This window comes from Vipera ursinii, assembly GCF_947247035.1.
Source record: "Vipera ursinii genome assembly, chromosome: 5".
NCBI classification, from domain to species: Eukaryota; Metazoa; Chordata; class Lepidosauria; order Squamata; family Viperidae; genus Vipera; species Vipera ursinii.
The window spans coordinates 2,515,786-2,539,713 of record NC_139518.1 but is presented as its reverse complement, the minus strand read 5'-3'; the positions used below and the strand labels follow the sequence as shown (position 1 = coordinate 2,539,713).

General features: G+C 48.1%; 1 protein-coding gene across 1 annotated transcript; it reads right to left on the bottom strand.

Moving 5' to 3' along the window:
- Window positions 1-5,249: 5,249 nt before the first annotated feature.
- Window positions 5,250-23,712, bottom strand: DRC9 (dynein regulatory complex subunit 9; the record flags this gene model as incomplete). Its single annotated transcript, XM_083364854.1, has 11 exons — window positions 5,250-5,490; window positions 6,454-6,555; window positions 7,466-7,597; window positions 11,473-11,547; window positions 13,619-13,780; window positions 15,840-15,921; window positions 17,963-18,091; window positions 20,949-21,196; window positions 21,967-22,311; window positions 23,544-23,610; window positions 23,678-23,712. 11 exons carry the CDS (start codon window positions 23,710-23,712, stop codon window positions 5,353-5,355), a joined length of 1,515 nt encoding a protein of 504 aa, XP_083220980.1. The 3' UTR covers window positions 5,250-5,352.
- Between the last annotated feature and the right edge of the window lie 216 nt (window positions 23,713-23,928).

Here is a 23,928-nt window from a genome sequence, read left to right as displayed (position 1 = left end):
ATGTAGATGTGAAAGTTCAGCTTTTGACAGCCGTCCTCCTGCGGTATTACAACGTTTGGAGCTTTTGAAATCCTAAAACTTTTTTTTTTCCTTGGGGGTCCCTAACGGGTGCATGATAAAAAGTCTTTTGAATTAGAAGCAGCTTCTTTCAAAGGGTCAACCCAGCGGGTTCAGGGCAGAATCTCAAAGGCAAGATAACGCTGTTCTGTTCTTCGGGTTGGGGCACAATTTCAAGCCTGCAGCACTTCCAAACCACTAAGATGGACCATTTGGCGTAGGTTTGGAGCGAAAATCGTTTGCTTTGAAGCTGTTTGCCCCTCTTGGCGGTTGGAGGGTGTCTGTTCTTTGCCTAGGCCAGGGCGTGGTTCACCGTTGGCCACTTTCGAGAGGGGTGGGCTTCAACCCATCTCGAAAGTGGCCAAAGTTGAACCACGCTAGCTTAGAAAAAGTCTTCCTTGCAACTCAGTCGTGCGAATCAGCTTCGGCGTCGGCACAAAGATGGAAGGGATGAACGCACAAGAGACGCGCTCTGCGTTGTTGCAAAAGATGCTTGCTCCCGTAGCCCAAAAGGGAACACAGAAGACAAGCACTGATTTTGAAGTGGGGGGAGGACAATTTGCCGGCCCTCTGGTGCCGGAACTGTAGAAGACATTCTTCAGGTGCAGCTCAGCCAGGCGGAAAAATGCAGAGTCCATCTCTCTACCCACCCACCCACCCACCTATCCCTTCCCCAAGCAGCACCCGTGTGATTACCGCCTGGTAGCATCGGCTTCGTTGCTCAGTTCGAGGCCGGGTTTTGCGTTCAGCGGCGCGTGGCCCGCAAGCAAACTCCTCGGTCCGGCCGACACGATTTGGTTATCCTTCCAGCGAAAGAAAAAAGGCTGAAGGACGCCCTCCGAACAAACAACAAACAAACAAATCCTTTTTTAAATTGCAGGTTTGAAACGGCCGGGGGATTTGCGTTTCGCTCTTATTTATGTGCAATTTCCTTTTTTTTTCTTATAGTTGATGTAAACAACAAAAAAGGTGTGTTAAAACTGTAGAAGCAGCAACGGATGACTATCCTATAATGAAGATTATAAGTTGGACGGGGGTGTCCCTCCTGTCCCTTGCACGCGCGCACACAAGCACACACACACAGTATTTTCTGCTACATTAGTTCAATGCTGTGATTTTTTTTAAATCAAGGAACTACCAATAACCAGGAATCAAGTCCTTTTCTTTTGAGCGTGGATTCGCCACGTTACCACCCAATTCTGAGCAGCAATAAAAGAGATTTCCTATCCTGATGAATGCCTGGCCACATTATCCCCATGGCCAGGGACCGAGTTATGCCCAGACTTAAGTTAACCAGAATCACCCCGGCATCTGCCTTGAGTGAATGCCGGTTGGGTGTCAATCAGTCATTGCTCATCCGGGCTATCTTAATTCCCCCAAATCCCACCAAACAACCCAGGTCAAATGAAGTAGCTGTGTGGAAAGCAGACCCACGTTTTTTATTTTTATTTTTGCTGGATCAAATCTGAGGATACCTGCTTGACTCTTTTTTGTCTCTCCCAGAGACGTTGGCGTGAATTGCCGAGGAAGTAAATTGCTTTATTCCTTCGTTGATTGAGTAGGAGAGAGTTAATGCTTTTACTATCCACCGGCTAATCAAGCAAGCTCTTCTCCGGATGTTTTCTTCACGGAGCGCCCCTGAAGTTTCCTTATAGTAGCCGGGAGGTTCGCGTTTTGCAAAATGACCTCAGTTGAGTGACGTCCGTAGCAGATCGATTGCTAACAAAGCAACGTTAGAGCATCTTTCCGCGTTCCTTCTGTCGTAACCCGGTGCTACATCTTGATGAAATTAAGGGTCTTGTTTTAAAACGTCGGTGTTCTCCGTAGAACTGTTGGAAGTTGGGGGTTTTCAGCGCCCCCCCAAACTTGCGTTTTCTCTAGGCCAGAAGATCCCTTTTTTGTTGTTTTTGCCAACTCTAAAGTGTAATTCAGTTTTTCCCCAGCTAGTGCTGGGCAGACGAGTTGGACCACAATCTCCTTAATCCCCAGCCAGTTGCTGGCTCAGAATTAAGAGAATTGGTGATCCATCCCAGCTCCAGAGCACCACGCTGGGGGAAAGCCGGTTGTAAGTAGTAGCGTAGCCAAAGAATTTTTTTTGTTTTAATATTTCCTATATTTGTATGTCTGTAAATACATTCCAGGGAAGACTTATCAAATATAAATGTCATGATATCATGGGTTTTATTTTCAATTGCCTGTATATGTTACCAGTCCGTTTCTAGCACGCCTGATATAATAAACTCCAAACCTGGGTGATTTGAAATTAATAAATAAATAAATAAATAAATTTAAGCTTTAAAACCTGCCTCTGCAAACAGAAGCATTTTATTCCAAAGTAGGTTTATCCAGTCTCTCCTATTTCGGTTTCTATCACGACTTTTAAATTAGTTTTTTTCCTGTCGCTAGGGGCTACACGATAATTTTACAATAAAGTTCAAATTCTTCTCCTCCCACACTCATCTTTTCAAGGGGATTGTCCGGTAAACCTTGGTTTTATAGTAAAGATAGCCGTGTGACTTCACCGGGTGTCTTCAGGGCACAAACACCCAGACGCGGGAAATCCGGAGTTAATCTCCTATGGATGAAGGGAACTTATTTGGGGGTTAATTTTTTCATTTATGGTGGACAGAGGGGGGCCTGTGGTTATTTGCTAGGGGTACTAATGTAGATCCTGTACTGAGGACTCTTCAGACTTCCTTCTGGCAACCATCCCGTTGGCATAAGGCAGCCGAAGAAACTCCCGGGACATTATTTTACCAAGAGAATAACTTTACTGATAGATCCATACAGGCACAAGAAGGAGAAAAGCCAGCGCTGAAGTTTTTGCGGGCAAAGTCATTGTCCACCCATCAATTGCAGTCAAACCTACCCACCCACCCCTCCCTGTTTCTGTTGTCTGTCTGCCGGGGGGGGGAGGGGGAGTTGGCGTGGTGAGTCAAACGTGACACCTTCCAATCTCATTCTAAAAATCAGACTAGAATAGAATTAGAACAGAATGCAGAATAGAATAGGATGCAAAATAGAGTAGAATAGAATTAGAATAGAATGCAAAATAGAGAATAGAACGCAGAATAGAATGCAGAGTAGAGTAGAATAGAAATGAATAGAATAGAGAACAGAATAGAACAGAATAGAACAGAACAGAATAGAAGAATAGAATAGAATAGAATAGAATAGAATAGAATAGAATAGAATAGAATAGGAGCTGGAAGGGACGTTGGAGGTCTTCTAGTCCAGCCTCCTGCCCAAGCAGGAGAACCTATACCATCTTAGACAGGTGATTGTCCAGTCTCTTCTTAAAAACCTCCAGTGATGGAGCGCTCAAGATTTCCGGTGGCAAGCTGTTCCACTGGTTAATTGTCCTCACTGTCAGGAAGTTTCTCCTTAATTCCAGGTTGCTTCTCTGATCAGTTTCCAACCATTGTTTCTCACCCCTTCCCTCCGGTGCTTTAGAGAACAGATTGACCAAGTTCTTACTAGGACTGCAGCTTCTGCTCTTGAATAGAAGAGAGCCTTTTGATGGCCATTAAATACAGGTAGGGTTTCCAGTAAAGGAGAATACGTGTAGCTCAGGGTTGACAAGTGGAGTCCTTGCTGCCCTCTGAGCTTGCCTGTAGGTAGTCTTCAACTTAACAAAGGCGCCTTTAGTGACTGTTCAAACTTATAAGTCACTGAAAGAAGTGATTTACAACGGTTTTCCGCACGATCACTGCAGCCATGGTCACGTGGTCAAAATTCAGACTCTGGTCAAGTGACTCATATTTATGACGGTTGCCATATCCCTGAGTTGTGTGATCCCCTTTTGCAACCTTCTGACAAGCAAGGTCAACGGGCAAGCCAGATTCATTTAACAACCATGTGACCAACTTAACAACTGCAGTGATTCACTTAACACTTGGAATACTGCATCCAGTTTTGGTCACCACGATATAAAACAGATGTTGAGACTCTGGAAAGAGTGCAGAGAAGAGCAACAAAGAAGATCAGGGGACTGGGGGCTAAAACATATAAGGAATGCTTGCTGGAATTGGGTAAGTCTAGTTTAATGAAGAGAAGGACGAGGGGGGACATGATAGCAGTGTTCCAGTATCTCAGGGGCTGCCCCAAAGAAGAGGGAGTCAAGCTCTTCTCCAAAGCGCCTGAAGGCAGGAGAAGAAGCAACGGATGGAAACTCATCAAGGAGAGAAGCAACCTGGAACTAAGGAGAAACTTCCTGACTGTTAGAACAACTAACCAGTGGAACAACCTGCCTCCAGAAGCAGTAAATGCTCCAACACTGGAAGTTTTTAAGAAGAAACTGGACAGCCATTTGTCCAAAATGGTTTAGGGTTTCCTGCCTGAGCAGGGGGTTGGACTAGATGACCTCCAAGTTCCCTTCCAACATTATTATTATTGGTAGTAGTAATAGTATTAGTATTATTATTACCATGGTGACAAGAAAGGTCATAAAATGGGGTATAAAACTCACTTAACAAATGACTCAGCAGTGGAAATTTGGGGCTCAGTTGCGGTCGTAAGTCAAGGACTACTGGATTCTCCCCCTTTATGTTGCTCCAGTTTGATCAAAAGCCCAGCCCAGCCCTATCAGCCTCCATGCTTGCTCGGACTAGAATGCCCTGGAATGGAGATTCTGGGTGCAATTTCGGTTTTAAAAAGAGGACTGCCTGTATGTTCTAAGTTGGGGGTCCCCAACCCCAAGTCCGTGGACCGATAGCGGGCCGTGGCATGCCAGCAACCGGTCCACACAAACAAGCAAAACCCCATCTGCGGGATGGAGGCAGCACACAAAACCCCACGCCCTCCGGTCAGCGGAAAAACCTCTCTCCACGGAACCGGTGGTCCCTGGTGCCCCAAAAGTTTGGGGGGACCCCTGCTCTAAGTTTGTTTGTTTGCTTCTGTGGACATTTCCAAGTTCTGGAAACGGGAGCGCGTTGAGCTTTGTGCGTCCGTGTTGTTCATTGCAACTTCATTTGAAGTCTTTTGACCAAAAAACAAAAAAACCAACCCCCAATATTTGCAAGCCTCTTTCAGAATCCCCAGTGTAAAGTCTGGGCGCCCTCTTGGACTTATAAGCCAGCTTCCCTTTTTTTTCCCTTTCATTTATTTAAAAAATGAAAAAAAGAAGGAAAAAAAAGACACCGGCTTAAGAGACCCCAGGATGGGCCCTCCGCAAACGAGAGAGACGCAAGCGCTCGAAGAGAGAATATTTCTAATTATTTCGAATCCTCTGGGCAGACGAACGCAGCTGCTCTCTTCTCCAGCGCGGGCAAACTGAGGATGGTGGTCCTCTTCCCGTCACTTTTTCTTCTTCGGCCCGGCCTTCCCTTTCTTCCCTTTGTCTTTGCTGACCGGCTCTTCCTCCAGCATTTTCTTGAGGTTTCGGTAAGGGCCAAGGAACCGGCGGACCATCATGCCTCTCCACCAGGCCTGCAGCTGAAAGGAAGACAGGCATCGGCAGAATGAGGTAACCGATAACTACAGGGCAGCTGCCTTCCCTTAGAGAAATTTGGGGCTCGGTTGTGTGGGTGTCAGTCAAGGGCTCCCTGTGTAAAGGGAGGGAGGGAGTAGCGTTTGACCCTTTGCGGCCCAGAGGTGGGGAACCGTGGCCCCTCCATGACTCGCGGACTTCAACTCCCAGAATTCCTCAGCCAGCGTGGGGGAAGTATGGCCCCTTCATGACTCATGGACTTCAACTCCCAGAATTCCTCAGCCAGCGAGAGGGAACTGTGGTCCCTACATGACTCGTGGACTTCAACTCCCAGAATTCCTCAGCCAGTGTGAGGGAACTATGGCCCCTCCATGACTTGTGGACTTCAAATCCCAGAATTCCTCAGCCAGTGTGAGGGAACTATGGCCCCTTAATGACTTGCGGGCCTCAAATCCCACAATTCCTGAGCCAGCATGAGGGAACTATGGCCCCTTCATGACTTGTGGACTTCAACTCCCAGAATTCATCAGCCAGCGTGGGGGAACTATGGCCCCTTCATGACTTGCGGACCTCAAATCCCACAATTCCTGAGCCAGCATGAGGGAACTATGGCCCCTTCATGACTCGTGGACTTCAACTCCCAGAATTCCTCAGCCAGCGTGGGGAAACTATGGCTCTTTCATGTCTCATGGACTTCAACTCCCAGAGTTCCTCAGCCAGCGTGGGGTAACTATGGCCCCTTCATGACTTGCGGACCTCAAATCCCAGAATTCCTCATCCAGCATGAGGGAACTATGGCCCCTTCATGACTCGTGGACTTCAACTCAGCTGGCTCAGCTTGGAAACCTCTCCCTTTCCCCTCAGCATGGCTGGCTGAGGAATTCTGGGAGTTGAAGTCCACCAGTCATAAAGGGGGCCACGGTTCCCCACCTCTGTTGCAACCCAAGATGGAGCCCTCCTCTTCTTACCTTGTAGATGCTCTTCATCTCCAGGGCATCTTGCTCGACCTTCTTCCTCGTGTTCTCTTTCTCCTTCCGGTCCTCGATGATGGCTATCTCGCACGCACGGCACTGCCAAAAGCGAGTGGAGAGATGGGCTTTGGAGTCCCCTCTTTGGGAAACTGAAGCTTCCTCTGAATTGGCGCGTCTTCGCTTAGAGCGGTGGGTGGGGGCTGCTCTAGGAGGTGGGTGTCTCTCTCTCTCCCCCCAGTTTGAACAAATGGTTGGAGGTTTTCTGATTGACCCAAAGTCACCCAACTGGCTTTCCTGCCTAATGTAGGACTAGAACTCACCATCTCCTGGTGATTGGGCCAAAATCACCCAGCCGGCTCTCATGCCTAAAGGAGAACTAGAACTCGCTGACTCCTGGTGATTGGGCTAAAGTCACCCAGCTGGCTTTCCTGCCTAAGGCGGGACTAGAACTCACTGTCTCCTGGTGATTGGCCCAAAGTCACCCTGCCGGCTCTCATGCCTAAAGGGGAACTAGAATTCACCGTCTCCTGGTGATTGGCCCAAAGTCACCCAGCCACCTTTCATGCCTAAGGTGGGACTACAACTCACCGTCTCCTGGTGATTGGCCTAAAGTCACCCAGCCGGCTCTCATGCCTAAAGGGGAACTAGAACTCACTGACTCCTGGTGATTGACCCAAAGTCACCCAACCAACTTTGGTGTCTAAGGTGGCATTCGAACTCAGCCTCCTGGTTTCTCGGCCAGCACCTTAACCGCTACACCAAGCACGGATATACGCCCATAAAAAACAGATCTTACCATCTTTTCACCGCATCCTGCCGACGACCCCGAGCCCACCCTCCCCTCGCACCTGGCCCTCCTCGGCCGAGACATTTGCAGGTGCCCGTGCAGCTGCTCCGGATCCCAGACGGTGTTCCTCCTCGTCACAACCCCCCCCCCCACACACACACAGACCTTTAAATGGGGGTGGGGTGGGGTGCAGATGGGAATGGCTGGCGCGTCCCTTCCTACCTGCTTGGCCAGTTCCTGCAGAGCGGCCTGGTCTGCTGTTCTCGAGGTCTTGAGATTGTTGAGAGCCTGCTGCTTGGCCTCCGTTTCCTTCTCGTACTTCTCCATCCAGTACTCCAGCTTCTCTTCTATGCTCTGTTTGTGAGGGGTGTGTGTGTGGGGTCACTTCACACATTTTTAAGATGCGTGGACTTTCAACTCCCGGCTGCCTGTGGAATTCTGGGAATTGAAGTCCACCTATTTTGAAGGCCACCAAATTCGAACACAGGACCAAGAAGACAGCCATGACTCTCCCTATCAGCTTCCTTCACAAATGCTTCTTTTTGAGTTACACACACACACACACACACACACACACACACACACACACACACACACACACAAAATATCTTTGTCCTTCCCACCTCCCACACTCCAAGTCGCTTAGGTCTCCACGCCACGTTTTCTGCTGCAGGCAAGTCCTTGGCTTACAACGATTCATTGAAGTGACCGCGCAAAGTTAACGGCTCTGAAAAAAGGGACTTACGACCGGTTTCCCACACTTGCGACCGTTGCAGCATCTCCCCAAGGCCACGTGATCAAATTTCAGACGCTTGGCAATGGACTCGTGCTTACGACGGTCGCCATGTCTTGGGGTCACGCGATCCCCTTTTGCGACCTTCTGACGAGCGAAGCCCGTGGGGAAGTTTTAACGGCACGGCCGTGTGACTAACTGAACAACTTCAGGGATCCGCTTCAGAAAGAGCGTAAAATGGGGCAAACGTCCCTTCACAAATGTCTCACTTGGTGGCAGAAATCTGGGGTTCAACTGTGGTCGTAAGTCGAGGACTCGTGATGTCAGACGAATGTTAGCCAACTCCAAGGTTGGCACTAGCCAGTTAGCCACCTCACCAACTCCAGTTTCTCCTTACGATAGGTACGATTTTATGCCAATTTTGCCCGATCAGCCTTGCACTGCTGAATACGAAGGACAGGTGGACGGACTCCCAGAATTCTGAGCGGCAGTCGTGCGAAGTCAGGAATTCTGGGAGCTGAAATCCACCGAGGGAGAGCGCCAGCCAAGCCAGCAATCAGAGTTTGCTCCTCTACCCAGCTGAACCGGTTCAACTCCTGACTCGGCTAACGAAATCAAAGATCGTAGAGACATAGGACTGGAAGGGACCCTGGAGGTCCTCTAGTCCAACCCCCTGCCCAGGCAGGAGAACCATCCTATACCATCCTGGACAAATGAGATCCCGTTAGCAAGCTCCCTCATCTCCCAGGAAATGGAGCCTGTGTTACATGACAGCTATAAACAAAAGGGATTTTCCTGTGCTCCGGAGAGAATTTCCCAGGGAGCAACGGAGAAAGTTAAGGGACTGTTTTTTTCTCTGTAGTATTTGACTTGCTTGCCAACTGCCACCGGGTTGCCTAATTTTGGCGATGCACTGTACAAATACATTGAATAAACCCCGATCTTTGTAAATAAGCAGATTACAACGCAAATAGATTGCAAAGTACTAATCAGCGTCCAGTGACTTTTCTTCTAAAGGAAAACAAAGCCTGGAAAACAGATGGCAAAGTTGGACCTTTTCACCAGTTGGAGAAAACAGGCTGTGTGCAAGGGAGACTCAAATTCGGGTAGTGATGGGAGCGCCCCGATACTCCCATATTACACCCCTCCTGCGTGAGCTGCATTGGCTACCGGTTGCCCTCCGGGTGAGATTTAAGGTGCTGGTACTTACCTTTAAAGCCCTACATGGCTTAGGCCCGGGATACTTGCAGGACCGTCTGCTGCCGGGAACGAATTCGAATTCCCATCGCCCGGTACGCTCACACAGAGAAGGCCTCCTCAGGGTACCGTCGGCTAGACAATGCCGGCTTGCGACCCCCAGGGGGAGGGCCTTCTCTGTGGGAGCGCCAGCCCTGTGGAATCAGCTCCCCCCTGAGCTTCGGATGGCCCAAAACCTCCAATCCTTTCGCCACGGCCTCAAAACACTCCTTTTCCACCTGGCTGACCTGGACTGACAGGGATTTTAATTATGTTTTTAATTTTTTAACTCTAATTTTTAATTTATTTTAATTTTAATTTTAATTTATTGTACAGGGGCCTTTAATTTTAATTTTAATTTTAACTTCTGTATTTATTGTACATTATTGTTGTTAGCCGCCCTGAGTCCTTCGGGAGATAGGGCGGCGTATAAGTCCCAATATTTAATTAATTAATTAATTAATTAATTAATTAATTCAGAATAGAGCTGGAAGGGACCTTGGAGGTCTTCTAGTCCAGCCCCCTGCTCAAATAGGACAGCCTATAGCCTTTCAGACAAGTGGCTGTCCAGTCTCTTCTTGAAAACCTCCAGTGTTGGAGCATTCACCGCTTCTGGAGGCAAGGAGTTCCACTGGTTAATTGTTCTCACTGTCAGGAAGTTTCTCCTTAGTTCTAGGTTTGCTTCTCTGCTTAATTAGTTTCCATCCCTCGTTTCTTGTCCTGCCTTCTTGACCCCCTTCTTTGTGGCAGCCCCAGATAAAACACACCAACGAAGCCCTCAGAATGTGTGGCTATGCCAAGTGGGCCTTCATCAAATCACACACAAACACACACAAGACCCAGCGGAAGTTCCTCCACAACAGGCAAAGAGAAAAAACAATTAACGAAGTTAACGTCACTCCATACGTCGCAGGTATATCGGACAAAGCTCAGGGGGATCTTCAGCCAACACAACATGGGTGCACACTTTGAATCCACAAATACACTAAGCTGGTCCACCCCAAGGATAAAACAGCCAGACCCAAACTGAGCGATGTGGTATATGCGGTACAATGCACTGAGCCATGTGGAGATCCGTACATTGGGGAAACGAAACAATCTCTTCACAAACGCTCGGCACAACATAACAAACCCATCAGGACAAGATTTAGCCGTCCCTTTGCATTTAAAAGACAAAAGCCGCTCTTCCGAAGACAGCAAAGTCCACATTTTGGACACAGAGGACCGCTGGCTTGAAAGAGGGCTCAAAAAGGCCACCTAGGTCACACCTGAACAGCCCTCTCTCAACAGAAAGGGAGGGATACAACACCATCCATCTCCAGTCTACAACAGAGTCCTCTCATCAGTTCCAGGAAGGCTCCACACCCATTTGAACCACTCAGGTGACCCTGAGGACACAGGTAAGCCTGCAAGTGGCCTCAATGGCTCTCTAAAAGAAGGCAAACGACCAGCGGTCTGCAAGGAGTATAAATCCTTCGATTTCCCCACCGTCCAGTCACAGCTGAAGAAGCTTCCTTGCTTCTTTATATTCCTTGCAGGCGGCTGGTCATTTGCATTCTTTCAGAGGGTCGTTGAAGCCACCTGGAGACCTATGTCAAAATTGAACAGCCCTCTCTCAACAGAAAGGGAGGGATATGACACCATCCATCTCCAGTCTACAACACGGTCCTTTCAGCTCCAGACCCATTTGCCCCACTCAGGTGACCCTGAGGACCCAGGTAAGCCTCCAGGTGGCCTCAATGACTCTCTAAGAGAAGGCAAATGACCAGCTCTCTGCAAGGAGTATAAATCCTCCCATTCCCCCACCACCCAGTCAGAGCTGAAGAAGCTTCTGGGATGAGAAGCGAAATGTCTTCAAAGAAAAACAAGAAAGTCCAATTGCCTCCTGAAAAAGCAGTTTAAGATTAGGGGTGCCACGATAGCAGCCTTCCAATATCTGAGGGGCTGCCACAAAGAAGGGGGGGTGTCAATCTGTTCCCCAAAGCGCCCGAAGGCAGGACAAGAAGCAAAGGATGGAAACTCATCAAGGAGAGAAGCAACTTGGAACTAAGGAGAAACTTCCTGACAGTTAGAACAATTAACCAGTGGAACATCTTGCCACCAGAAGTTCTGGGTGCTCAGAGGAAATTGGCAGCCATTTGTCTGAGATGGTAAAGGGTCTCCTGCCTGAGCATGGGGTTGGACTAGATGACCTCCAAGGTTCCTTCCAACTCTCTCATTCTGTTAGTTTGAGAGGAATGAGGTTAGTCTCATCACCGACCGTTTGCTGCTGCTTCAGGAAAGCCTCGATCTCCATGTGGACTCGGATCTCTTGATCCATCTCATTTCGCAGCTTCTGAAGCCAGGGAGGAAAAGAAAAGGGCTGTCATCAAAATGGCGATCCTACACGGCCTGTTCCCCACCCCCAACCCCCGAGTATCCGACTGAAGGAGGGATGGATGGCAAGGGGGCAGGGTATCTATGCAGGGAATCCTCGGCGCACGACTACCACTGGGACCAGAATCTCCACTGGTAAAGTGGTGGTTAAGCAATTCATGCCTGATTTGATGACCTTATGTTGCCAGTGGTCGTTGTATGACCCTGGGACGTTGCAGCCATGCTCCATGCATGTGCCCAAGAGCACGATGGGCTGCTGAAGAATGAAAGCTAGAGATGAATAGAGCAAGATACATCCGTGCCCGACTGGAAAAATCCCAGTTTTTTAGTTAGTCAAGAGCAGGAACGCAGAGGAGGAGGAGGTGGAGGAGGAGGAAGAAGAAAGAAGGAGAAGGAGAAGAAGAAGAAGAAGAAAGAAGAAGAAGAAAGAAGAAGAAGAAGAAGAAGAAGAAGAAGAAGAAGAAGAAGAAGAAGAAGAAGAAGAAGAAGAAGAAGGGTTCACACGGGGCCTGACTCAGGTAGCAAGCGTCTTGCTTAGCACTGGAAATTGCTGTCGGAAGTTGAGGACCACCCGTAACTATGCAGGTGGTCGACAGCTGCCGTTTGATGAACTTCCTCCACGTCTCTGTGGGAACTCAACAGATATCATGGTTGAGTTACCAGCATCAAATTCCCGGGTGTGCAGCTTAACGAGTAGGCTGGCTTGGTTGCTCAAGAGCGAGACACATGTGAAACGGGCCCAGCAGCGCCTGCACTTTCTGTGTCGCATGAGAATAGCGCATCTTCCTTCCCCCGTCCTGACCACTTTCTACAGGGGGACGATCGAGAGCATCCTGTCATACAACATCACAGTCTGGTTTGGAAGCATCCCTGCTTCGAACAGAAAGGCGGTGCAGAGAGTGGTGAGGACGGCAGAAAAGATTATTGGCAGTTCAGAGAGTGGTGAGGACAGCAGAAAAGATTATTGGCAGTTCAGAGAGTGGTGAGGACGGCAGAAAAGATTATTGGCAGTTCAGAGAGTGGTGAGGACGGCAGAAAAGATTATTGGCAGTTCAGAGAGTGGTGAGGACAGCAGAAAAGATTATTGGCAGTTCAGAGAGTGGTGAGGACGGCAGAAAAGATTATTGGCAGTTCAGAGAGTGGTGAGGACGGCAGAAAAGATTATTGGCAGTTCAGAGAGTGGTGAGGACAGCAGAAAAGATCATTGGCAGTTCCCTCCCTCCCATCCAGGTCATGGCACAGAAGCGTTGCTTGAGCAGGGTCCGTAAGATTATCTGGGACGCCACACATCCTCTTCACGGCCTGTTTTCCTCGTTATCTTCTGGGACGAGGGGGCTTCGTGGTATCCATAGCAGAACATCCAGATTCAGCCACAGTTTCATTCCGTACAGCATTAACCTTGTGAACTCTCAAGCTTCCTCCTTCCGTTACATATTCAAGATGGACAGCATTTAATATTTTATTTGTTATGTAATATAGGGGTGTGGGTCTATACATATGTCGTATGTAGTATGGTTAGGTGTGTGTCACGTATGTGTTTCACTTCTGAGAGCGGGCAGCTAAATTTCATTTTTGATGTGTGTCGTCGTGGCCAGAGCAAAAAACGACAACAAAGGTTATCTTTCTCTTATCGGCCCCCCTGATATCAAACGAGCTATTCTTGGAAATGCAGCGAGAGAAGAACCAAGTTTCTTCGGTGAAGGAAACCCCTGCGGGGTGAACATAGGAGAGGAATGCTTGCCAAATCTTCTGAGGATGGAGCTTCATGTGTCCCGAGTCTGCAAGAACGTCTCTCTCCTTAGTGCTCCTTCGCCAGCATCGTGTAATGCCTGTGACTTACTGCTTAGAAACGGGCAGCTACAATTATTTACACAACAGCGCTGAAAAACGGGACATGGCTGTTCCTCAGCCTATGGCTGTCAGAACACCCACAGCGTTGTGCAGTCTAAATTTGGGCACTTAGGGGTCTCCTTATCTTTCTCCCCCCCCCCAAGAAAGCCCTCCTCCTCCCCTCCCGAAGGCAAACGTACCTCAATTTCATTCTGCAGATCGTTCTCAGTCACAGAACACTTCTTCTGCGCTTGAGCTACGTGGAGATCGGTGTCCTTCTTGACATAGCGATTCTCCATGTCCGTTTTGGCCTTCATCTCCTGAAGCTGGTCCTTGAGGTAGGCAATCATCTCGTTCCGGCTCTGGGAGAGGACCAGAATGGTGGTGGTGGTGGTGGTGGTGGTAGAGGTGGACAACAGAAAGGAAGAAGGATTAGATCTGCTAGTCAGAGTCCGTCCATCCCTGGAGGTGGCCATCCAGACTGGACAAGGTTCCGTTGAGTCCTTGGTGTTCTCTGAGCTGGGTGGTTTTCTTGCAGACGTTTCATGACCCAACTAGGTAACATCATCAGAGCTAGAAAGGAATGCGGTTTACGAAGGGGAGGAGGAGGAGAAGGAGGAGAAGGAGGACTGTGGGGTCCTTGGTGCTCTCTGAGCTGGGTGGTTTTCTTGCAGACATTTCATGACCCAACTCGGTAACATCATCAGGGCTAGAAGGGAGTGTGGGAGGAGGAGGAGAAGAAGACTATGGGGTCCCTGGTGCTCTCTGAGCTTGGTGCTTTCCTTGCAGACGTTTCATTACCCAACTAGGGAAGATCATCAGTGCTAGAAGGGAGTGGGGTTTGGGAAGAGGATTGTGGGGTCCTTGGTGCTCTCTGAGCTGGGTGGTTTTCTTGCAGACATTTCATGACCCAACTCGGTAACATCATCAGGGCTAGAAGGGAGTGTATATAAATAGGGAGAAAACTCCATTCTCTTCTAGCCCTGATGATGTCACTTAGTTTGATAATGAATTATCTGCAAGAAAAATACCAAGTTCAGAGATGACCAAGGACCCCACAGTCCTTCTCCTCCTCCTCCTCCTCCATTTCTTCTCCACGCTGCAAACCCCACTCCCTTCTAGCACTGATGACGTTCCCTAATTGGGTCGCGAAACGTCTGCAAGAAAACCACCCAGCTCAGAGAGCACCAAGGACCCCATAATTCTCCTCCTCCTCCTCCTCCTCCTCTCTGCAGATCCCACTCCTGTCGTAACACTAAGGATGTTACCTAGTTTGGGTAATGAAACATCTGCAAGAAAACAGCCAAGCTCAGAGAGCACCAAGGGCCCCACAGTACTTTTACTGCTGCCTCCTCCTCCTCCTCCTCCTCCTCCTCCTCCTCCCTGCAAACCCCTCTCCCTTCTAGCGCTGATGACGTTCCCTAATTGGGTCACGAAGCACCTGCAAGAAACCTTCGAAGCTCAGAGAGCACCAGGGACCCCACAGTTCATCCCTGAGCTACAGAGAATCTCTTCCACTGGACTGTTGGTTTTGCAAGAGGAATGCTGAGCTATCTTGGTGCTCTCTGTTGGAAATGCGGGTCTTATCAGAGGAGGAGGACATCCTGATCCAGGGCTGGCTCACTTTCACAACCTCCCAGTGTGTGCAGACTCTGTTTTTTCAAGCGGTTCCAGAGGCGAAGGAGTTCTCTAGGCAGCGGACTTCCATCGCCATCTGGAAATTAGTTAGGCCCAGTCTAAAACGGATGACGCCTGGGAAGAGGTTTTGAGTGATGTTGTTGTTGTTGTTGTTGTTCAGTGGCGTCCCTCGACACTGTGATTTTTTTTTTTAACACAAGACATAATTCGGCTTCGGAATTGGCTACAGACCAGCTTGCAAAACCGGGGTGAAGCACTTTGTGGGGCCTGGATGGAGTGGGGTTACCCCTCAAGGCGACGGCTGGGAAGACCGGCGGCCTTCCTTGAGTAATTGAGAGGGTGGGCGCTGGCGAGCAAGAGATGGGCCAGGGTCCCATCCCAAAGGACCCAGCTTATGTCCTCATTTCCCACCCGAGACGATTAGGCCAGAGTTCCCCAACCTTTCCGGATTAGTGGGCCAGGGGGAGGTGAGGGGGGGGGAGAAAAGGGGGATGGTTTTGTGGGAGGGGGCAGGCACCCATCGCTCGCACGCACGAGGCCGAGAGCACTGGGATGCTCACACAAGCGGGGGGGGGGCCGTGAGCACCCGCAGCGCTCGCAAGAGTGGGCCCGTGCGGGCGCCAGCCTGCCGCTCACGTGGGGACGTTTGCAAATGGGCCGTGGACCGGTGGTGGGCCGCAGCCCACAGATTGGGGAGCCCTGGATTAGCCCATTCCGACATCCCAAAGGCTGAGCCCTTTTCCTTAAATCATCGGGGAAAAGACCCTTTTTTCTCAGGCTGACCTGCAGCTCGTAGTCCTTTTCCTTCTTGATCTCACCGAGCTGTTTCTGAAGGCTCTTGATCTTCTTCCTTCCCATCTCTTCCCTATAAATCGGGGGTGGGGGGGTGGGGTGGGGGGAGAACTGTGTTGAGAAGAAAGGAGAGCGTTGTTGTTGTTTTTTGGGAAGCCTTTTTGGCCTGCAAGGGACAGAGGCAAGTCCTTATGACTTCTAAGGATTCGTTTGGTAACCATTCAAAGTTACGGCAGCACTGGGGAAAAATAATAATAATAATAATAATAACTGGCTGGGGAATTCTGGGAGTTGGGAAGTCCGCAAAGTTGTTAGGGTCGGACGCCCCGGCTTTACAGCTTTCCAAAGACGGAATAAGAGGAAAAACAGCCTTGGGAGGGGGGGGGGGGGTAAAGCTCCGTCTCAACACGTCCTGCCAAAAAAAATCGGGGAATTACCCAACTGCTAAGGCCTTCCGCCTAGCAAACTGTGGTTGAGGGTCTAACTTGGGGCACAGCTAGTTTTAAGTAGGTGTGCCATTCCGGAATGGGACCCTTGGCTGTGCTTCCTTCAACCCCGGGGTTGGGGACCCCTGTCCTAAGACCCTCCTTCCCTTCTATTAAAAGGATCGCGCAGGAGAAGCTCGGCATGAAAAGACTCCCAAATATTAAACCTTAAATGTAAATATTGATGGAAAATTAAAAATTGGGGAAAAACTCACTAGGTTACCGAGCGTCTAAATTTTAGACAAGCGATAACCCTAGTGAGTTTTTCCCCAATTTTCATTTTCCCTTAATATTTACATTTAAGGTTGAATAGGGAGATTGAAGGTGAAAAACAATTCAGATAGATATAAACTAAAAGCTGTGGACAAATGTAAGGAAGTTATTTCTCGTTGGATGGATGGAATGAATAAAGAAGCGTGTTAAATTTAAATATCAGGCGGTACGCATTAAGGGGAAAAGAGAGGAGAGATTTGCTGCAATAGTTTTGAGATTTGTACGAATGGTATTTGCGTGCGACTGAACTACTGCAAGCCAGCCGCCACGCTGCTTTTCAAAGGTATAAATGTAACATTAGAAAATCGATAACATTTTCAAAACAAGAAAAGACTTCCATCCCTTCAGGTCTCCTAGCCAAGGGGTCAACTGGGGACGGCACCAGTTACGCCCTATCCCAGGGGTAGGCAGCCTTGGGTCCTTTATGACTCGTGGACTTCAACTCCCAGAATTCCTCAGCCAGCATGAGGGAAATATGGCCCCCTCACGACTTGTGGACTTCAACTCCCAGAATTCCTCAGCCAACATGGGGGAACTATGGCCCCTTCATGACTCACGGACTTCAACTCCCAGAATTCCTCAGCCAGCATGAGGGAAATATGGCCCCCTCACGACTTGTGGACTTCAACTCCCAGAATTCCTCAACCAGCGTGCGGGAACTATGGCCCCCTTCATGACCTGCAGACTTCAACTCCCAGAATTCCTCAGCCAGCGTGGGGGAACTATGGCCCCTTCATGACTTGCGGACTTCAACTCCCAGAATTCCTCAGCCAGCATGAGGTAAATATGGGCCCCTCACGACTTGTGGACTTCAACTCCCAGAATTCCTCAGCCAGCATGGGGGAACTATGGCCCCTTCATGACTCGCGGTCTTCAACTCCCAGAATTACTCAGCCAGCATGAGGGAAATATGGCCCCCTCACGACTTGTGGACTTCAACACCCAGAATTCCTCAGCCAGCATGGGGGAACTATGGCCCCTTCATGACTCGCGGACTTCAACTCCCAGAATTCCTCAGCCAGCATGAGGGAAATATGGCCCCCTCACGACTTGTGGACTTCAACTCCCAGAATTCCTCAGCCAGCGTGGGGGAACTATGGCCCCTTTGTGACTCGTGGACTTCAACTCCCAGAATTCCTCAGCCAGCATGGGGGAACTATGGCCCCTTCATGACTGGTGGACTTCAACCCCCAGAATTCCTCAGCCAGCCACGCTGAGGGGAAAGGGAGAGGTTTCCAAGCTGAGTCCTGGCTGGCTGAGGAATTCTGGGAGTTGAAGTCCAGGAGTCGTAAAAGAGCCAAGGGCCTACTCCTGTTCTAGTACAGAGAAGCAGCCGAGGAAGAGGGGAGGGGCGACCTGAGGACCAGGTTCTGAAGACCGGTCTTCTTGTCCCTTTCCAGAGTCACGGCTAACTGCAGGGTGCGGAAGGTCCTCAGCATCAGCATTTCATCCATGGTGCTTTCCAGCACATCGCTCGAGTATTGCCTGCCGGGAAGAGACAGGAAGGGGTCAGCTCGATGGCCCAGCAGAAAGGGGTCTCAGAGGTGGGGAGGGGGGTCCCTGGTGCTCTCTGAGCTTGGTGGGAGACGTTTCCTCACCCAACTGAGTAACATCACCAGTGCTAGAAGGGGGCAGGGCTTTATGGAGTGGAAGAGGAGGAGGAGGAGGAGGAGGAGGAAGGACTGGGGGGGTCCTTGGTGCTCCTGAGCTGGGTGGGTTTTTTGCAGACGTTCCATGACCCAACTAGGTTACATCATCAGTGCTAGAAGGGAGGAGGAGGAGGAGGAGGAGGAGGAGGTGGTGGTGGTGGCCAACGTCTGTGGGGTCCTTGGTGCTCTCTGAGCTTGGTAATTTTCTTGCACGTTTCATTACCAAACTAGGTAACATCATCCATGCTGCCCTGAGCAAAGCAGGACAAGAAGCAACAGATGGAAACTCGTCAAGGAGAGAAGCAACCTAGAACTAAGGAGAAACTTCCTAACAGTTAAAACAATTAACCAGTGGAACAACCTGCCTCCAGAAGAGGTGAATGCTCCAACACTGGAGGTTTTTAAGAAGAGACTGGCCAGCCATTTGTCTGAAATAGTATAGGGTTTCCTGCCTTAGCAGGGGGTTGGACTAGATGACCTCCAAGGTCCCTTCCAACTACTTCTTCTTCTTCTTCTTCTTCTTCTTCTTCTTCTTCTTCTTCTTCTTCTTCTTCTTCTTCTTCTTCTTCTTCTTCTTCTTCTTCTTATTATTATTATTATTATTATTATTATTATGTCACCTGCAGATCACTTTGTAGGGATCATGACAATGGCCCTCCCAGGGTGACCCAAGGGAGCGTGCAGGTCTTCGGTCCTGCAGGAATGTTCCTGAGGTCTTTAGAGAAACCCACCACGCTCCATGAGAAGCACAATCTGGGGATGGGGCGGGGAGGAAACATGTTTCTCTGAGAACTGCATAAACCCTTAAAAAAACCACGATGGAGGTTTGGACCTACACAACATATTTAGAGTGTGTGACAATAGGCTGGATAATTTGTGACTCAGGGTGTTATGGAAACTCTCCGTAAGATGTGTGACCCAATTAAGCTATATTTAATTGACTGGTTCGGCTACCAGGTATTCAGTGAAAACACAGCGGCAATTCTTTTTGCTTCTTTCCAGGGCAGCCGCTTAAACCTGAGCCAGCCGTGTGCAGCAGCCGCCAAAAAAGGCCAATACGATCCAAAATTGTATAAACAGAGGCGCAGAATCAAAATCACGTGACGTATTACTACCGCTGTCAACGCTGCTGATGTTTTTGCTTTGACATCGGATGTTTTTGCTTTGACATCGGATGTTTTTGCTTTGACATCAGATGGAAAAGCAGCCGTTTTCTCTCTTCCCTTTTCCCTGCTTTTAGAAGTAGCTCAGTTAGCCATAACAATAGCAACTCTGCCGTGGGAACTCAAGGACAAACTGGGTCTGGAGCTAATAACGTCTTGGCGGGCTGGAGAGCTGGGGAGAAAGCCCGCGCTAAAAGCTAATTGGGGAATGTGCTTTATGACACTGAGGGTGGGAGTTGTGCTTTGAAACTTCGTATTCCAGGGGACGGGAAATTAGTGTTTGGCTTCAGCTACGTAGTGCCAATACTTGGTTTCCCGAACAAAAGACTCTTTAAGGAAAACAATGCCTCACCAAGTTCTTTTGAAGGGTTTCAGTTGTCGGAACACCGAGGCCAGCGCTTTATAAAGCCTTAGCAAGGCCACACCTGGAATACTGCAACCAGATTTGGCCTCCACGCTACAGAAAAGTTGTTGAGACTTTGGGAAAAGTGCAGAGAAGAGCAACTAAGATGATTAAAGGCCTGGGAGACGAAAACGTATGAAGGAAGGTTGCAGGAATTGGGTGCGGCCAGTCTAGAGAAAAGGAGGACGAGGGGTGACATGATAGCAGTCTTCCAGTATTTGAGGGGCTGCCCCAAAGAAGAGGGGGTTGTGGGTGCTCCATCACTGGAGGTTTTTAAGAAGAGACTGGACAACCACTTGTCTGAAATGGCACAGGGTCTCCTGCAGGGGGATGGACTAGAAGACCTCCGAGGTCCCTTCTAGCTTCTATCCTATCCTATCCTATCCTATCCTATCCTATCCTATCCTATCCTATCCTATCCTATCCTATCCTATCCCATATTTTCTATTCTATTCCATTCCATTCCATATTTTCTATTCTATCCTATCCTATCCTATCCTATCCTATCCTATCCTATCCTATCCTATCCTATCCTATCCTATCCTATCCCATTCCATTCCATTCCATTCCATTCCATTCCGTATTTTCTATTCTATTCTATATCTATTCCATACTGCTAAGCTTGTAAGCCGCCCTGAGTCTTCGGAGAAGGGCGGGATATAAATGGAATTAAAATAAAATAAATAAAATAAAATTTTCTATTCTATTCTATTCTATTCTATTCTATTCTATTCTATTCTATTCTATTCTATTCCATATTTTCTATTCTATTCTATTCCATTCCATTCCATATTTTCTATTCTATTCTATTCCATATTTTCTATTCTATTCTATTCTATTCTATTCTATTTTATTCTATTCTATTCTATTCCATATTTTCTATTCTATTCTATTCCATTCCATATTTTCTATTCTATTCTATTCTATTCTATTCTATTCTATTCTATTCTATTCTATTCTATTCTATTCTATTCTATTCTATTCTATTCTATTCCATTCCATTCCATTCCATTCCATTCCATTCCATTCCATTCCATATTTTCTATTCTATTTTTACTCTATTCTACTCTACTCTATTGTATTCTCTATATTCTATATTCTATTCCATTCCCCACCTGGAGTCCTACCTGTCCGCTTGAACCTTCTGAAGGACATCTGTGGACAGAACGCTCTGCCTGGTGGCCATGGTGAAGAGATGGTTGGACCGCTTTAGGTCAGAGCTGGTGTCCAAGAGCTGCCACCGAATTTCTGCTGCTTTGCCCAGCTCGACAGGAACCTTGGCCAGGCTCTCGGCCCTCTTGTCCATGAGGTTCTTGTACTTCGCACTCAGCTCTTGCTGGCTGGCCAGGATGTCCTGCATGCCTTGTTCATCAAGCTGAAGGAGAGGCAACGAAAGAAGTGTGAAGGAGGCCTTCAGAATAGGTCAGAGCAGGTAGTGCTCAATCTTGGCACGTTTGAGAAGGATGGACTTCAACTCCCAGATTGGCTGGGGGATTCTGGGAGTTGACGTCGACCCCTCTTAACGTGGCCACGTTTGAGAAACGCTGGAGAAATTTGGGGGGGGGGGTGTCAGTTGTGGTCCTAAGCCAGGGGTCTCCAAACTTGGCTGCTTTAAGACTTGTGGAATTCTGGGAGTTGAAGTCCACAAGTCTTAAAGCAGCCCAGTTTGAAGACCACTTTCCTACCTGTAATCCAGATGTTGAAAAACTGTCCTCCAGCGCCACCTGCTGGACTCGGTTTGCTAGGGAAGACCAGAGTCCAGGGGGAAAAAAGTTAGCCACTAAAAAAGCCACTGAATAAGTCAATAAATGGCCGTAGGTTTGCAACAAGGTGAAGGCTTAGAATTATCCCTCCGGTTCCAACCACAGCAGCCAGCTGTGAAACCTACTAGAGGGTTGGCTAGATCAGTGAGAAGGAAATCTTGTTGATCACAGGATGTTCCGCTCTACACGCACACACGCACACACACACACACCAGCTCCTCTTCTCTGGCCTGCCTGGACCACAGCCCGGCACACAAGCTTGGTAGGTGATTGTGCCCCTTTTCCCAGCCAGATGTCTACTAGATCTTCCAGGTCACTTCCTTTGTCCTGAATAATGGAACGTTCCTCAGTCACTCGTTCCCGACCTGGCGCGGGCACTTACAGCCTCCACGTCTTTCCTTCCCTCGTAGGAAACGGGCATGATGCAGCCAAGGATGGTCAGCTGGTCAGTGCAGTCTTCCAGGACAGCGGAAAGCCGCACGGCGTCCAGAGGGGGCAGTTTGGGGGTGGAGTTCTTGATCCAGTGCCATGATTCCCTGGCCCAAAGAAAGAGCAGGCTGGGTTTAAGAGAGCTGGCAGGCCCAAAGAGGCAGGACTGACCAGTGGCGTCGCTTTGTTGTCCTTGCGCATGTCGACAGAATCTTGCCGGACGAAAGCAAGTCTCTGCATAACTATGAGATGTACGCTGCAACTGGCCAGGGAGGCTCCGTCTGCCCTGCCTCTCTTCCTACCTCCCAGGGATTCTAAGCTCGGCTGTCCCTTTGCCCAAAAGGAAGGAGCCCCTCCCGGTGATCAAACCATCAGGAACTAGGAGTGTTTCAAGCATCAGCGCAGAGCGGACTTATAAACACTTTAATGGCAAAACCGAAACTCTGTTGATTCTAGACAATCCCCCTCACTCAGGTTTTCTATGGCTTTAAAGCCTCTTGGAATATTTAATTTTATTTTGTATTATTGAATTTTATTTTTTTATTTAATTTTCTATTATTTCATATTTATTTTTTCTTATTATTTTTTCTTATTTTTTATTTTATTCATTTATTATTTTACTTTATTATTATTTTTATTTTACTTTTTATTTTAGTATTTTTTCTTATTTTCTTTTATTTTTTCTTATTTTATTTCAGTTATTTTTTATTTATTTTATTTATTATTTTATTTTTGTTATTTGTTATTTTTTATTTATTTCTTATTTTATTTCTTATTTTTATTTATTTTTTATTTTTTATTTTCTATTTATTTTATTTTTTATTATTTTATTTTTTATTTTATTTTATCATTTATTTTATTATTTTATTTATTTTTATTTAATTTATTTAATTTCTTATTTATTTTAATTATTTTTTATTACTTTATTATTTATTTTCTATTTTTTATTATTTTATTTTCTTATTTTTTCTTATTTCTTATTTCATTTCATTTATTTATTTGCCACCCATCTCGCCATGGGGTTACTCTAGGGTGGCTTCCAACAATGAAAAGGAAAAAATGAAAACAAAGGTAAACAAAACAGATGTGAAATAAATAGGACAGAATAAATGAAAAAGAAAACAATAAGAATACGTCAGTACCACAGCAAAATTTTACAAAGGAGGGTGTGCCACGGCGGTGGGTGGGGGGGTCCTACAGCAAACGCTGGCCTCTTGTGCCCCTAAGTGCCACCTTTTCTGAGGCACAGCAAGGAAAGCCGTTTTTTAAAAAAAAGTTCCCAGCGCCTCCTACATCCCCAGGATCTCCTGGTGGTCTTCCATCCAAGGACAAGCCAGCTGCAATCCTTGGCTACCTTATTGAGATCAGCCAAAGGCAGCCCCTTGGCCTAAAATGCATATGTTGCGCCGGCCATGGCTCTTGATTTTATATGCTGCTTAGGGCAGTAGTAGTCACAAAGCAAATAAAAAAATTTTCCCCTATCCTGGGATCTCCTGGTGGTCTCCCATCCGAGGACCAGCCCAGTCGGACCCTTTCTCGCCCAGAGAAAGCCAGCGAGGGGCTGGCACGTAGCTTGGGCGAAGAGGCCTTTCCCGACCTAGCGAGGAGCACCGGGGGACCCCGAAACCGCGCGGTGTGTCGGGGATTTTGGGGGGGAGACTCACCCGGACTCCCTTCGCAGGAAAGAAGGGGTCGCCATGGTTACCAGAAAGCGTCCGAAGGGGCCCTGACTGAGATTTTAAGGCGGCTACGTAAATTCCTGTAAATTTTAGGATGGCCTTTAAGAACGCCGAGGAGGCCAAATACCTCCCTGAGCGTGAGAGTGCAGGGGGAAAAAAATGGCTTAAAAAAACGAACGAGCGAATAACAAAGCGAGGCGAGCCGGGGAAACGTTCCCGGGCCGAGGGATTCCTGT